This window comes from Eurosta solidaginis, chromosome 5 (assembly GCF_040869045.1).
Source record: "Eurosta solidaginis isolate ZX-2024a chromosome 5, ASM4086904v1, whole genome shotgun sequence".
Taxonomy (NCBI): Eukaryota; Metazoa; Arthropoda; class Insecta; order Diptera; family Tephritidae; genus Eurosta; species Eurosta solidaginis.
The window spans coordinates 231,865,236-231,882,243 of NC_090323.1; the positions used below are offsets into that span (position 1 = coordinate 231,865,236).

The 17,008-nt window shown below is 35.9% G+C and overlaps 2 protein-coding genes across 3 annotated transcripts in view; both read right to left on the reverse strand.

Annotated features, from left to right (window-relative positions):
- mv (lysosomal-trafficking regulator mauve) overlaps positions 1-17,008 on the reverse strand; it is an 88,075-nt gene that overhangs the window by 9,260 nt on the left and 61,807 nt on the right. For both annotated transcript variants that reach the window (XM_067788831.1, XM_067788832.1), the window contains exons 17-21: positions 16,773-16,906; positions 15,929-16,709; positions 15,212-15,353; positions 3,802-4,160; positions 2,875-3,737 (exon numbers count right to left, since the gene is read on the reverse strand). In XM_067788831.1, the coding sequence (XP_067644932.1) occupies positions 2,875-3,737; positions 3,802-4,160; positions 15,212-15,353; positions 15,929-16,709; positions 16,773-16,906 (2,279 nt within the window). The remainder of the gene's footprint in view (positions 1-2,874; positions 3,738-3,801; positions 4,161-15,211; positions 15,354-15,928; positions 16,710-16,772; positions 16,907-17,008) is intronic.
- LOC137233767 (uncharacterized) lies at positions 12,389-14,036 on the reverse strand. Its single transcript, XM_067757120.1, has 2 exons — positions 12,496-14,036; positions 12,389-12,424 (listed from the first exon to the last, which is right to left on the reverse strand). Exon 1 carries the CDS (start codon positions 13,766-13,768, stop codon positions 12,710-12,712), a length of 1,059 nt encoding a protein of 352 aa, XP_067613221.1. The 5' UTR covers positions 13,769-14,036; the 3' UTR covers positions 12,389-12,424; positions 12,496-12,709.

Below are 17,008 nucleotides of genomic sequence, written 5' to 3' on the forward strand. Positions count from 1 at the left end.
AAAGTAAAAGATTCAATAATAGCAGAAGAACTAAGGCCGATAAATACATTGCCGAACATAGAAAAATTTCTGGAAATTGTAATAAAAAATCAACTGCTTAATTACTTAGAAAATAATAAAATCCTTATAAAGGAACAATCCGGTTTCCGAGAAAGGCACTCTTGCGAGACGGCGTTAAATTACGTCATATCTAGCTGGAAGGAAGAGCTGAGCCTAAAAAAACATATAGTAGCAGTTTTCATTGACCTGAAAAGAGCGTTCGAAACAATTGATAGGAATATAATGCTCGATAAACTACAAAAAATTGGTATTAGGGAAAATGAATTGCAGTGGTTTAGAAGCTTCTTATCAGACCGGAAACAAAGAACAACCATCGATTCAGTAGTCTCATCCGAGGCACAAGTGGACATAGGTTTACCACAAGGGTCGGTATTAGCACCAATCCTGTTCAACATTTACATAAACGACATATCATCAGCACTGAAATATAGTAAAGTCGGGTTGTTTGAAGATGATGCGCTACTTGAAGTAAATGAAACGGACATTTCAATAGCAAGGAGCAAAATGCAAGAAGATTTGGACTCATTTTATAGATGGCTTTGCACTAATAAACTCAAGCTTAACGTTAACAAAACTAAGTTCATGGTTTTATCTAGGACGACCAATAGAGAATCACTTAATTTTGATCTAAAAATAATGAATACGAGCATTGAGGATGTCAAAATATTTAAGTACTTAGGGATCCTGATTGACAATAAACTGAGGTTTACAGATCATATTGATTATATTGTTGTCAAAATGGGCAAAAAAATTGGATTTTGGAAGAGATCGTGTAAACTTATTAGTAAGTTGAAAGTTTATAGATCCATCATAGAACCGAACTTCTTATATTGCCCTACAATATTCTTTATTGCCAATGAAACACAAGTAGACAGGTTACCAACTATGCAAAACAAAGCTATGAGATTTATATTGAAAGTGAGGTACGACACTTCCATAAAGAGTATGCTTGATGCACTAAACTGGCTGAGCGTGAAACAGTTGATATTTTACCATAGTATGAAATTTGTATTTTATATCAAGCATGGTAAATTACCAGCCTACCTAAGTGAAAAACTTGTTTATGTGAATGAAACCCATTCTTACATAATCAGGGAAAATAATAATTTTAGATTACCTCTTCTCAAAACAGAAATGGACAAGCAAAATATATTTTACAAAGGCCTGAAATGTTTTAATGAACTACCTAATCATGTTAAAAATTATTAGTATTTCATGTTACTGATCCTTGAGCGTACACGGCAATCCAAATAGACACAGAGGAACCTTATGCATCAGGTCAAATACATATATTGCTCGCAATCAAATTAGGAAAGAATTCCTGAAAATATCGTCCCAGACAAACAGTTGGAGTGTTCATGTGAATCACGTATATTCCCGCAACAATTATGTATTGTAATTAATTGTGTTTACATAGGGGCTGGTACAGGGAGGTTTGGAAACACGTCCTTTCCAACCGTCCGATAAGAGTGGTTTATTCTGCTGAGCTACTGGCTTTTGGGTTAACCGGAATCAAATGCATTCCGACAGCATAAATAATAAAACTGGGTAACATACGTCTTGGAGTAGGGCAGGATTGCGAACACGTCCTTCCAACCTCCCAATGATATGACTCCAAGACTCGCCCGTTGGGACCACCAGTTCCCGCGCTGATCGGAATCTCATGCATTCCGACACCCCAAACGCTAGAAATCCTATTATTATTAAAATGTATTTAAAAATTTGTAATAATCTAAGTTTTAGGCTTAAAACGCCGTAATAATAAATAAATAATAATAATAATAATAATTGAAGTACGCGAGTATTGTAATTGTAAAGTACTACTCTCAAAGTAGTGTAAATAAAGAACATTTTACTATACTGAATGTTTGAGTTATTTATTCGACAGTTTACGAGATTCGAACGTTAACAGAAGCTGCAAAATAGTCGGGAATTACCCAAAATTTGTTACAATACAAAATCGCTCGATTTGTGCAGTAGAGCATTTCCCATGTTAGGGATATGACTTGTAGTTTGAGAACGTTATCAATAGCTATTTGAAAATAAGCTATTTCCCAAATTATTATGAGATTGAAACAGATCGAAATTTTTTTTAAGAAAAGCTTTTGTGTGTTTTTATGTAATTTAATGAGTCCTCTGTGCCATGGTGGAACTCTTTATTTACTGAAGATTTTAGCTGACATAGATTAAGTGGTTCCGCATGTAAGCGCGTAAAAGATATTGTACAAATTTTCTCTTACAGGAGGTCCATTTTAGAAAATCCTGCTAACATTCTCCATACAGGGTTATGAGGAGATGGTGTGATGTGAATAAATAAACTATATGTTTTGGTTATAAAATTAAAATGGTATGACTGCTGAAGCATTCGCTTTGATAATGGAGTATTATGGATTGGTAAAGTTTTCACTTGGAACCCCAGCGGGTTAGGGGGTCAGAATACACCCGCGGTAAGTATGCCTGTCGTAAGAGGCGACTAAGATATCAGATTCAATGGGCTGTGTAGCGCAACCCTTTCAACCCCACCTATCCGCGGCGAATCCTGTTTCACTAACAGACGAGGCTCTGGCGACACCAGCTCCTCATGGAACTTGGAGATGGGGAGGGATGGCCTGAAGCTTTAATTTGGTCATATAAATCGTTCCCGAGATGGTCGGGCTATCACCTTAATGGTGCAGTGTTACCGGAGCGTACCGGATCTGTATCCGGCAAAGGACCATCACATCGATAACACTCCCCAAAGCCTTCGGGGTGAAACCTTATCGCTACAACAAACACAAAAACAACAACAACGGATTGGTAATGTAAGCAACTTACTTATTTAGATCCCAAATAACTGCAATCCCATCACGTCCTGCTGATACAGCAATTTTGAATTCCACAGATAATCGTATGCTGGTGATTTCATCGGTATGTCGCAGCAAAATGTTTGGTCCGCTCCATATGAGGTCAGCACTATCCCGATGCGGAGCGTCTGAAGACGCTGCACCAATCGCAGAACTCAATAATGGAGCTACATTGCTAGTATCGCTTTCATCCACAAAACTTTTCGTAGTCAATTTACGAAATGCTGAATTATAAGACCTTCGCAAACCACGGATATAATTTTGACGGCTTTTCACAGGACGACTATTTATATCTGCGCTTGCACATTTATATATACTTATACGACCAGATTTGTGGCCAAACCATAATTGATTTGAATTTGGATCGGAACCGCATGCCGTAATATCATCAATAACGTTGCTACGTAGTATATTTTTCGGTTTTGTATATAATTTATTTAACGGTTGAATGCGTACAATATGATCATCATAGTCCCATGAGATCACATTGAATGTATCCACTTCGGCACCTTGCATAATGCAAGATTTCGCAGGTAGTCCATAAACCACGTTTGTGTTATTGAATGAAACCAAATATTCAGCACCAGCTATTTTATAAATATTACCAAGAGTTGGTGTTGGAAGTTGCGGTGAACCTAAATAAACACCCCAACGTAAACCACGTACTGTTGATAGCACATCTTTGGCACCGAGACAATAGTTTAATGTTTTCGTTTGTGGATGAACATTTTTGAAAAGCTGTCTGGGCATTTGTCCATATGTTTTTATCATGGTCTCAACGGCTTTCCGCTCTATTGGATCTGATGTAACTGAATCCAAAAAGGATGGATAAGTCTGAAATCACAACGAATATTTAGCGATTGTATATAATACTTCGATAAACAATAAAGTAAATTACCGCTGGATGAAAAACGTTTATGGCTTCAACTGCACTTTCACCAGTTTGCTTATAGCCGAAGATTAAATCTATCCAATGATGTAGATGATTACGTACCAACTCTGCCTCTAGCGCTTGACGATGTATCAGTATGAATAGACGTGCGTCGCGTTGACACCAAGGCGGCAACTGCACATCTTCTACGCGTTCGCCATTTTGACGGCAACCGAAATTAAAACGCTCAAAATTTTCAAACATTTCAGGCAAGCAGAAGAATTCTGGTATTAATTCCTTGACATCGGTAGGGCTATCGCGACTAGCTAAGTTCCAGGTTGTATTTAGCGAATGAAATGTTCGATCAGGCAAGTCAAAATTATTGTCTGTATGGAAAGTAGAGGAATGAAATAAATAAAACTATGAGTCGCAGATTGACCTAATACCAGCTTTAGGACTGACCCTACAACAGAACAAGTAAAGGTGTCTAAGTTCGGGTGTAACAAACATTATATACTCAGCGTGAGCTTCAATTGCACATTTCATTTCAGATAAATTACTTTTCTACATAACAGGTGGCACCGCCCGTTTAAAAAAATGTCTCCCCATTTCCTCTTACAACAAAACTTGATAAGTGAAATATTATTGATTCAAAACTATTTTTTGCTGACTTATAGCTTATTATTCTAGTATACAACCCTTTTAAACTTGTTTTATATCTAAGCTGCCGTGGTCTTTAACCGACCCCGTCCACTTTTACTAGAAATATTTTCTACTATAGGGAAAATTTGTGTACCCAATTTTATTACGATCCCTCAATTTTTTTCGAGTTATGGCTCCCGAAACATAGAAAATTGCTTAGTCATAAAAGGGGCGGTGCCACGCAAATTTTTTAAAATTTGAAGTTTTTCCTATTTATTGATATAAAATACCATTGATGTAAACCTCTTTTTCGCTAAGATATAGCTTATTTTAGTCTTCCACGACCCTTTTAAAAATCTTTTATATAATAGTGGGCGTGGTCATAACCAATTTCGTAGCATTCCTTATAGTAAAGTCGACCTCTCTGCCGAATTTTGTTACGATAGGTTTAACGATTTTTGATTTATGATTAATAATATTTGTAAAATTGATTTATCATATAAGTTCACATGTCAAATTTCATCATTATAGGTGTATTATTTACTAAATAATCAGGTTTTTTGTGTTTTCCAAAATTTTATATATATAAAAAGTGGGCGTGGTTATCATCCGATTTCGCTCATTTTCAATACCAATCTATTCTGGGTCCAGATAAGCTTGTGTACCAAATTTGGTGAAGATATCTCAATATTTACTCAAGTTATCGTGTTAACGGACAGACGGACGGACGGACGGACATGGCTCAACCAAATTTTTTTTCGACACTGATGATTTTGATATATGGAAGTCTATATCTATCTCGATTCCTTTATACCTGCACAACCAACTGTTATCCAATCAAAGTTAATATACTCTGTGTGCAAAGCACGCTGAGTATAAAAATGTTGCCAGACATAGAACAGGGAATAATAAAGAAAGAGAACGGGGAATGGTCACGTAATAGTGAGGAATCCCTTGAGGTGCTTCTCGACACATATTTCCCATCTGGAGACGGTTTAGAAGAGCCAGCAGACATCACTCACACTTCGATCACGGAGCTACTAGTGCCGGGCTTGGTGACCGATACCAAGATAGAATGGGCAGTGAAAACGTTTTCTAAGTTTAAATCGCCGGGCCCAGACGGTATATTCCCGGCCATGCTACAAGTTTCAAGTATGGCGGTCGTGGAATGGCTTAAAATAATATTCGATGGGTGCATAAGGCTGAATCATGTACCGCACTCTTGGAGAACTGCTTGTGTAGCTTTCCTACCAAAGGCGGGGAAGATCGGCCACGTGTATCCCAAAGACTATAGACCCATTAGCTTAACATCATTTTTGCTCAAAACCTTTGAGAGACTGATAGATGTGTACATAAAGTCCAACGTGGAAGAAAAACTGCTCTCCACAACACAGCATGCGTACACCAAAGGCAAGTCGGTAGACACCGCATTGCATAGGGTGGTAATAAGCATAGAGAAATCCCTGGAATATGAGGAGCATGCTCTAGGAGTCTTCTCGGACATTGTCAGGGCTTTCAATAATGTTTCAAAATGGGCGATTATGGATGGTCTTAATTACATTAAAGTACATCCTGCCTTAATCAGATGGATCGGCTGCATGTTAAATTGCAGAAAGATTACATCACAATGGGGATTGTACGAGGCCACGAAATCAGTGGACAGGGGCACGCCGCAGGGAGGGGTGCTATCACCTCTGCTGTGGACGCTGGTCATCAACCAACTGCTCAGGCAATTCGATGAGGGACCCGTAAAACTTACGGCTTACGCAAATGACGTTGCAATTGTCAAAGTGCCTTCCAACGATTAGTTCTTTGATGGATCGGGTGTTTCGGGATATTCATACCTGGGCATCTAATGTCGGGTTGAAAGTCAATGCGGAGAAGACGGATATGGTCTTGTTTACAAAGAGGTACAAGGTCCCAAATTGGACCAGGCCTAAGTTAGGAGGGGTGACCTTACAGGAGAAACCTTGCACAAAATATCTAGGAATCATCCTAGACAGTAAGCTGTCATGGAAGCTAAACGTGGAGTAGAGGGTCAAGAAGGCCTCAACGGCACTCTATGCATGTAAAAGAATGCTGGGGTGTACGTGGGGCTTATCGCCCTCTCTTTCTCATTGGGTTTTTACAGCGATTGTAAGCCGTATTCTATACTATGGAGTTCTTGTTTGGTGGAAAGCCACACAAAAAACAACATACCTCAAAAAATTAGAGGGGGTATGCAGACTATCGATGCTTAGCATTACGGGAGCCCTGAAAACAACCCCGACGGCTGCACTGTATGCCATTCTGCACATTCCACCTGTAGACCTGGTAGCAAAGAACATAGCATTAACAACCGCAACGAGGCTCGGTGCCTCGGGGCAGCTTGACCACCGACCATATGGCCATAGTAGTATAGCGTCATCAATCACAAGACGAACAGACTACCAGATTCCCTATCTGCGCTTCGAGGGAGATCTTAAGGCCACAATAGAGGTGGACGGTTGGCGCAAGGGTGCGCAAATGGCGGACGAGGCGATACATGTGTACACAGATGGTTCCAAAGTAGTGGAAGGAGTAGGTTCTGCGGTATACTGTGCTGATCCGGAAATAAGCAAATCCTACAGGCTGCCGGATTACTGTAGCGTTTTCCAAGCGGAAATATTAGCCGTAACCAAAGCTGTAGAAACCCTGGAAGAGAATGGCTTAAGCTGCAACCGTGTTAACTTTTATATTGACAGTCAAGCAGCAATTAAGGCAATAATCTCGCATATCACAGCATCTAAATGCGTGTTAGAGTGTAAGCAGTCTCTGGAGAGAATCGGGACAGGGCGAAGCATACATCTATATTAGGTCCCAGGGCATATGGGAATAGATGGGAATGAAAAAGCGGACGAACTAGCTAAAAAGGGCGCTTCCCTTGAAGCTTGCTCCGTAGACGTCCCAATTAGACTGTGCGAGATTAAGCGAAGGCGAGAGGTGCACAAAGGTGCGGGAAAGGCTGGGTTCAAGCGCGGGGCTGTAAAGTGTCGAAGATTATGTGTAGGTCTTACAACCTTAGACTAACAAAGTTGCTTCTATCATTAAAAAGAGAGGACTATAGCCTCATGACGGGTATTCTGACTGGACACTGCCTTCTGGCGTCACATGCCTTTAAATTAGGCTTGGTCAGTGATAGCAGATGTAGGAAGTGCGGTTTGGAGGAGGAAACGATCGAGCACGTTGATGTAGACATTAATGAGATAAATATAAATTTTGTAAATCTGCCAATCTCAACTGACAATATATGTGCTGATAATCATTGTATTCGCGCTAATGTTGATTTTGGTCCTCTTGAGTTTGCTAGTGTCGATGAGTGTGATGTCGTTCAAGCCATTCTTTCAGTAAAGTCTAATGCTATGGGGTTCGATGGTATATGTCCGAAATTTTTAAAAATAATTCTTCCTAAAATCCTTCCTCACTTAACCTACTTGGTTAACTCTGTGCTGACGTCCTGTGTATTTCCCAAATGTTGGAAAGTTGCTAAGGTAATCCCAATCCCCAAGCAAAACAAGGAGTATAGGCCTATAGCTATTCTGCCTTTCCTTTCCAAGGTCGTCGAACGAATTTTGCACTGCCAGATAAATACTTATGTGCAGAATAATAACCTTCTCACAGATTCCCAGTCTGGATTCAGGTCAAATCGTAGCTGTAAAACGGCGCTCCTATCGGTGATAGAGGATATTCGAGAACAAGTTGACAAAAATTTTACTGCTTTCCTGACTCTTCTCGACCATTCAAAAGCGTTTGACTCGGTCGACCACACCGTTCTCTGCAAGAAGCTGGACAACCTATTTAATTTCTCCAACTGTGCAACAGCCCTAATCAGATCGTATTTGGCCGACCGAACTCAGGCAGTAAGTGTTGGTAGCAGAAAGTCTGACTTCGTCAGTGTTTTAAGAGGAGTCCCACAAGGCTCAATCCTTGGTCCCCTGTTATTTGTTTTGTATATAAACGATTTGCCTGGTGTTCTCAAGTACTGTAATATTCACATTTATGCTGACGACGTACAATTGTATATGTGCTGTCCTAGTGATCGTACCAGTTCATGTATTAATAACTTAAATTACGATTTGTGTCAAATTGGTACGTGGGCTTCTATGAACGGCTTATGTCTTAACCCTAAGAAGTCGAAATGTATAGTCATTCATAGAAGGTCACTAGATAAAAGTGGAATGGAAAATTTAATTTTAGACAACACTATTATAGAATACGTTGACACGGCAAAAAATCTAGGTATAGTTTTTAACAAAACCCTGACATGGAAAGATCACATCTTCCGCACAGTGGGAAAAGTGTATGGGATGCTTCGTACACTCTGGCTTACACAATATTTTACTCCGTTACATATTCGTCTACTAATAGCAAAAGCGTACTTAATACCTACGCTCCTTTATGGTTGTGAGGTTTACTCCAATTGTGACTATGTATGTAAGAGGAAACTTAATGTTGTGTATAACAATATTGCTAGATACGTCTATGGGTTGAAAAGACTTGACCACGTCTCTCAACATGCTTACAGGTTGCTAAACATTTCTTTCGATAACCTTATTAAACTTAAAACGCTCACTACGCTACATAAATTAATATATATGAAGGAACCTGACTATCTGTATCGGAGGCTAAATTTTCTCCAGTCGTCTAGATCTGTTCTCCTTACCCACTTCAGACATCGTATGCTAATATCTGATCGCCAGTTCTTCATTAATTCCATACGTCTTTGGAACTCGCTCCCTTCTAGACTTAGGCTTATAAGCAATGCTCTGCTCTTCAATAAAGAATTAACAAGTTTCTATAATAACCTAGACAATTAAAATACTGATTCCTTCTAAGCAAATGTACTCTATCATTCCTTTATTTATCTATTTACTATTTATTAAATATATTATTTGTTGTAACCTTTTCTTAGCCATAGTCATTAGCTTTAAGTTTCAAGATTAGATTGTTCCTATTTTATGCCTTTTACCGACTAGCACTGTAAAATAATTTTTGTCAAATTGTTGTGCTGGGATGAATTGCCTAATAAATACAAATACAAAATACGTTCTGTGCCCAAGCCCTGCACTTGCCAGGCTAAGACTCCAGCTATTAGGAGTGATACAGCTGCCAGATATAGAAGCAGCAAGTGGCTTAAGTCCTAGGCAGCTTCTAGTATTTTCCAAGAGGACGTAGTTATTTTATAACATAGGTCCTGGTTTTTGATAGGGTTTTTCAGGACCTGTTGAATACGGATTTACCACTTGGCGGTTATGCTTGGTTTTCGCTAGGTCATATTTGATTGACCACAGACTCGGCCAAATCATGAAAACGGCTTGTCATACAACGTCAAATGCGTCTTTCCTCCGTTTTGACTATAAAGGACTATTAAATTGACCAATAAGTGAAATGGAAATTGCTCAACGGCATGGAAAATTTGATATTAAAATTTCATTTTGACCTTATGAGAACCAAGCATAAGGATTTAGAAAATTGCTTTCGTATGCAACGAAAAGCACAAGGTATTATAAAGTTCCTAGTGTAAAAGTCAGGAAACGTGACGACGGCCAGAAAATATGCTTCCAAAGTTTGGTACTGCGAACTTAAAGATTAATTTAAGATATATATTGGAACGATTTTACGTCATAAAAAAATTATAAAAAGTGATACACGAATGGTCTAGTCCATAAACAAATGAGCCAAGATCCCGCATTTAAAACTGAAACCTGAATAAACGACTACGCCGGAGTAAAAATTAAATTTTCGGAGTATATTTTTTCTTCCTTTTTGAAAGTGAGCTAACAACTAACACCAAATTGAGTTGGTGGCTTGGCAAACCCTTCGATTCAGTTTTTGCCATGAAATGTTTCTCAGTAAAAAAGTTATCTGCCTTATCAGATGCACATGGAGTCGACCTAAACGTGTAGAATGACCAATTAATGTTCCCATTAGCAAACCACATTCTGTAAGAAAAGTGGTCTCTATCTCCCCGGATATTTATCCCCAAAAAATATTATTATTTTCGATTTACCATACATATTATATGCTCTTTTAAATATCATGCAAAATCTTACCAGAGAAAAAGTAGTGCATTTAAAAATACATAATAAATGGTATGACAACGAGCTAGCCAATATGACCAAATTCAAATTTGAACTTTTTAAACTGGCTCAAATCTCAGGAAACTGGGACGAATACCGGTATATAAAAAATAAATACGAACAGTTGGTAAAAATTAAAAAAGTTAAGTATATGGAATATAATATAAATAAAAATAGTCATGATAGCAAAATGATGTGGAAATATCTAAAACAGGCCATAAGTATGGGAAAAGAAGATACATCAATAAAGAAGATTTTAATAAACGGTCAAATATACAATGGCGAATCGGAAATTGCTGTCAACTTAAATAAATATTTTGTTGATAGTATTACTGATATTTGTAATAATATAGAGGTATTTGATAGAGAAGTATATATAACTAATCAAAGAAACTGCGTTTTTAAATTTGTCAAAGTTGGATGACATCGCTGAACTTGTCAGTAAGTTCAAAGCTGTGAGAGGTGGAAAAAAATTATTATCAGATGGTGTGGTGAAAGATGCAACCCCCTATTTAGGCTTCTTCTATTCTCAAATAGTAAATGAAAGTTTAAGTATGTGGAAAACTTCAACAATTGTTCCTATAGAGAAAGTTAAAAATACTATTAAAGCAGAGGAGTTACGGCCCATAAATTCATTGCCCAGCGATGAAAAAACTTTAGAACTTGTGGTAAAGAACCAATTGGTTCAGTACTTAGAAAAAAATAAGATACTTATACATCAACAATCAGGCTTTAGAAAAAATCATTCCTGTGAAACAGCCTTAAATATGGTTTTAGCTGAACGGAAAGATGATCTTAGTAATAAAATGTCGATTTTAGCAGTGTTTGTAGATCTTAAAAGAGCTTTTGAAACCATAGATATAAAAATACTAGTGGAAAAATTATCAGACATAGGCATTCAAGGATTAGAACTAGACTGGTTTAAAAGTTTTTTAAGCAACCGTAAGCAAAGAACAATCATTGGCTCATCTTTGTCAGATGAAGTGGATGTTAGGGTTGGGCTTCCACAAGGCTCTGTCCTCGCTCCAATTCTATTCAACATTTACATTAATGATATTAATTCAATTTTGAAATATCGTTCAATAAAATTGTTTGCTGACGATGCACTAATTTGGATAAGTGGTAGAAACGAAAATGATTTAAGAAATAAATTACAAAGTGACTTAAATGCCCTTTATATTTGGTTGTGCGCTAACAAACTTAAACTTAATATCGAAAAAACTAAATACATGTTAATAACTAGAAAGAATGTTTCCGATATTGGTACTCTCAAAATAAATAATTCAGAAATTGAAAACGTAGATTCTATTAAATACCTTGGTGTCTTAATAGATTGTAAATTAAAATTCAACGCCCATGTCGCTTATATAACAAATAAAATAGCAACTAAAATATGGTTTATGCAAAGAACCTGCAAAAACCTAAGTAATTACTATAAAACTAAAGTTTATCGATCCGTTGTTGAACCTTACTTTTTATATTGCTCTACAATTTTATTTGTTATGAAAGATTCGCAAATCGATAAATTGCAAAAAATGCAGAATAAAGCTATGCGATTCATCTTAAACAAACGTTATGATACTCCAATAAAGGATATGCTACTTAGTTTAAATTGGATGAGCGTGAAGCAACAAATATTTTTCTTTACGATGAATTTTATATACAATATAAAAACGGAAATTTAGCTGAATACTTAAGAACAAATATTAGAGTTAATTATGATGTCCATGGAAGAAATACAAGACAAAGAAATGATTTCAAATTACCTAATTATAACTTTTTAAATATAAACGAGCTCTAGGCCAAATATTTGTATATTCTTAATAAAACACAATACGTGAATTTTTGATATACAATTATATTATTTAATTTGTCGATATTTCGACTTCAGTCTGAAGTCATCATCAGGACTAGGTACGAAAAGAACAAACATACATATTAAAATCATAAAAATACACATTTGCACAAGTACAGAACTTACATTTTTGAATGCAATATGTCGACTAGTGTAACAAAAATATAAGTTTACGAACAGTGCAAAGCAAATAACAATAAAATGTAAATAACACACAGCCGTTATCATAAACAAAAAATGAACATAAGCAGAAAGTTATCTAAATGAGTAGTGAGCGCCGCTCAAGTGATATCAGCTGCAGCCTGCAGGTGAACTCTTTGGTAAACAGTGGGAGATGCTCTTATCTATTATTGTTGTTGTTGTTGATCAGCTGCCTAAAGGCAGAGGCAATACCAATTGTATCAGATTTGAAGTTCATCCGTTTGTCGCTGGGTGTATTTATTATGTGCAGCATCTCTAATATGTAGCGTTTGTTGTAATTCCTCTCTTGCTGTAGAATTTCTACATTTTCTAAATTGGGAGAGTGTCCAGTTTCTCTGCAATGCTGTGTTAGCGCCGTTTTGCCATCATTAGGGTTGTTGCGATTTTTAATATTCGTTTTATGCCCGGAAATCCTCGTTTTTAATTTCGATTTAGTAGTCCCCACATATACTTTGTCGCATACGTGGGACCCGTCACCATTACATAGAATTTTATATATCAAGTCCGATTTCTCATATTTATCTATTCTACTCTTGGTATTACTGAAAATTTGTCGCAACGTATTATTGTAGGTAAAGGCTAAATTATATTTCTCTTTGTCATAAATATTTGAATATTTTATTCTGTTAGACAGGCCTGACACATATGTAGTCGATTTATATATTTTATTATTTTCGGCATTTTTCCTCGCAGTGGGTTTCTTATAATAATCTCTTATAAAGTTTTTTATTATGCGTGTAGGAAATTCATTATTTTCTAGAACATTTATTATTATTTTAATGTTTTCTTTATGATAAACTTCATCGCTGATCGAGAGAACTCTGTTGATAAAATTTCTGGCCGTATTGACTATTGTAGATTTGTCATGTTTAGAATTAAAGTTAATTAATCTACCTGACGCGGTAGGTTTTTTATACCAATCAAAACATAATTGGTTATTCTTTTTTATAATAAGAGTATCGAGAAACGGTAGTTTTCCGTCCTTCTCCACCTCAATTGTAAATTTAATACTCCTGTTGTATTCATTTAGAATATTTAGCAATTCTTCCACCGTATCAGTTTTCACAATTGCGAAAAGGTCATCGACGTATTTGGTAAGCAAACGTGGCTTATAAGGGGAGTCATCTTCAAATTTCTCCAGTAATTCTTCCATTACAATGTCTGCTATGACGGGGGATGCTGGGGAACCCATGGGCATACCGCAGCGTTGCTCATAAATTTTATTGTTTAATTTAAAATATCTATTATCTCTAATGCAGAAACGAACAACTTCTAGAAAAAGTTCTTTTGTGAGTGTGGTGTGGCTCTTTATCTGGTTCCACTTAGATGCTATAATTTCTAAGGCATGATCTACGGGAATGCTGGGAAAAAGTGAGATGACATCAAATGACACGAGACTCTCATCATCATATATGTATGTATCTTTTATTTTGTTTTTAAATTCAATTGAGTCTTTTACGTTATATTTGGACGATTTGGTACTCACAAAAGAACTTTTTCTAGAAGTTGTTCGTTTCTGCATTAGAGATAATAGATATTTTAAATTAAACAATAAAATTTATGAGCAACGCTGCGGTATGCCCATGGGTTCCCCAGCATCCCCCGTCATAGCAGACATTGTAATGGAAGAATTACTGGAGAAATTTGAAGATGACTCCCCTTATAAGCCACGTTTGCTTACCAAATACGTCGATGACCTTTTCGCAATTGTGAAAACTGATACGGTGGAAGAATTGCTAAATATTCTAAATGGATACAACAGGAGTATTAAATTTACAATTGAGGTGGAGAAGGATGGAAAACTACCGTTTCTCGATACTTTTATTATAAAAAAGAATAACCAATTATGTTTTGATTGGTATAAAAAACCTACCGCGTCAGGTAGATTAATTAACTTTAATTCTAAACATGACAAATCTACAATAGTCAATACGGCCAGAAATTTTATCAACAGAGTTCTCTCGATCAGCGATGAAGTTTATCATAAAGAAAACATTAAAATAATAATAAATGTTCTAGAAAATAATGAATTTCCTACACGCATAATAAAAAACTTTATAAGAGATTATTATAAGAAACCCACTGCGAGGAAAAATGCCGAAAATAATAAAATATATAGAGCTCGTTTATATTTAAAAAGTTATAATTCAAAGGCCGTAAACAACAAAAATAATTACCTAATTATAAAACAGAATCTGAACAGAATAGTCTTTTTTACAAAGGTTTAAAATGCTTCAATGAACTACCTGAATACATAAAAAATAGTGATAATAACTTGTTTAAAAAAAGGTTATATACTTACGTCAAATCTATGAGGATAAAATAAATACTAAGATCTGAGCTGGTTTGTGATACGTATTCCTAATTTATATGTCTAATTCTAAAATTACAAATTTCCTCGTTTATATATACATATACATATATCTATTTAAACTGATGTACCTATTGTTAAACTACTGTACCTATTTTTAATTAATGCAATAATTTTTTTTTTTTTTTTTCAATTGTATAAGCTAGGCTCTTCGAGTCGTAATAAATAAATGAAATGAAATGAACAACAACAACAGTTTTATTTAAACCAGACATGTGCGTAAGTTTTGTCATACGAGAGTCAAAGTGTGCAGCAGTAATAATTACTTACCTTGGTATCTGAGAAAATAGCTCGTAAAAGGAGGAACTCGCACGAGGAAATGCAACACTGTACCAGAGTTGGAATAATGAGAGCTATAATGATATGGTTTCAACGTCATAGAGCCCATATTGGTCATCGAATTGTTAATATACTGCAATTTAAGATAAATAAAATATTAGATACATTTATTCATATTGCGCTTGAAGAAGTACAGGCAGAGTTTAATTTGATATAAAGCTTCATTTACATATTTCTGATAATGTGAAAAATATGGCAAATAATCACACTGTACAACAACTAGTAGGTCATGAAAAAACCTTAAAAATCAAAGTCGAAAAAAGTAAAAAAAAATGAAAATTCGCAGGCTCGAAATTTATTTTTTGGGTATGCGTAGTTGAACTTTTTTTCTTGAGCCCAAATCCTATCCAAAAATCGATGGCGCGATATCGGTTAACTTTCGTCCATACAAATCGACCCACCCTAATCTACATACATTTATAAGGCTTACATTGAAAAACTTTTTGCCAATGGATCAATCACTGCAAAATACTTAATTTGGTTTAATACCCGAAAAAAAAAGATTTTGCTTTATAGTGTTATCAAAATAACTTTTTCCAGGCGGAAAATTTTAAACTTTCTTCACCACCAAGAGAAAAGCTCGCCCAAAAGCATTTTAAAATGCAATTTTTCCAATTATTGTGTTTTACCTTTTAACTTCGAACTCACCGTATAGTTATTGATATAATGTTGCTCATTTTCTATGTGTTGCACTGCCACAGGTTTATCTAATTTACGAAAATTTCCCACCTCAGTTAAATCCAACACATGCGTGGCATAATTTGATAATATCCATGGAAATATCGGATATTGCATGAGATCATTATACGTGCGACCAGCGATTTGATTGAGCGTCATCAAATATTCCCAGTTTGTTAGTAAACCTTCGCGCCATTGCTGTGTAATAACTAGAATTTTTGTTTGATCAGGATGTGTAACGATTTTATCGCAAAACACATCATACATAATTTTATAATCCTCTTGATTTTGTAGTGAGAAGAATAGTGATTGATTTGTATCTAAAAATATTTCGAAAGCTTTCTCTTGATGCTGATAGCGTTTTAACCAAATTTCATTTATACTCGAGATATCACAGTTAATATAAAAATACTTGCAACGATATGTTGCCATAAAATATAGCTTATGATCGGTTAATATAATTTCACCATCAATTTCGCCATCCACTGGTAAAAACTTTGCAGGGAAATTGTAAAGAATTTGAGAGTTGAGCGATATATTCAATTGTTGATCATAACTTGATAACAGATATTCCAATGGCCGAATATATTCGGTATTAGATGATGCACTAAAATCGAAAGGTATATCATTACTACGCAACTCTGAATTATAGTAGTCTTCCATGAAGAAACGTCTATCGATATCCATATGACAGCGCCGCAAACGTGTATGGACTCTGGATGGACCCTCAGTGTCATCGAGTTCCCAGTCGCTATGCAAAAATAAAAATTTAAATAAAACTTTGTACAGCGTTTTTTAAGTTATATAAATATACTTTTCTGCGCGTTCTTTTGAATACCATGGAGCGCCTTCATGAGTCATCCGACGTACAATGCTCAACCATTTTGTATATATGCTCGCATCGTCATAGTCTTTTAATTGATATATTAGTAATTTGCGTTCGGCATTCTTAAAAATTAAAAAAAAAATTTAAACTAAATTAGTTTAGAGGTTTTGATTTATACAAAAAATACCATGATAAAAACAATAGCTTGATTCCACCTGGATCGT

Bases quoted from the DNA above. Each gene is read 5' to 3' on its own strand.
- LOC137233767 (XM_067757120.1), bottom strand. From the start codon at position 13,768: ATGCCCATGGGTTCCCCAGCATCCCCCGTCATAGCAGACATTGTAATG.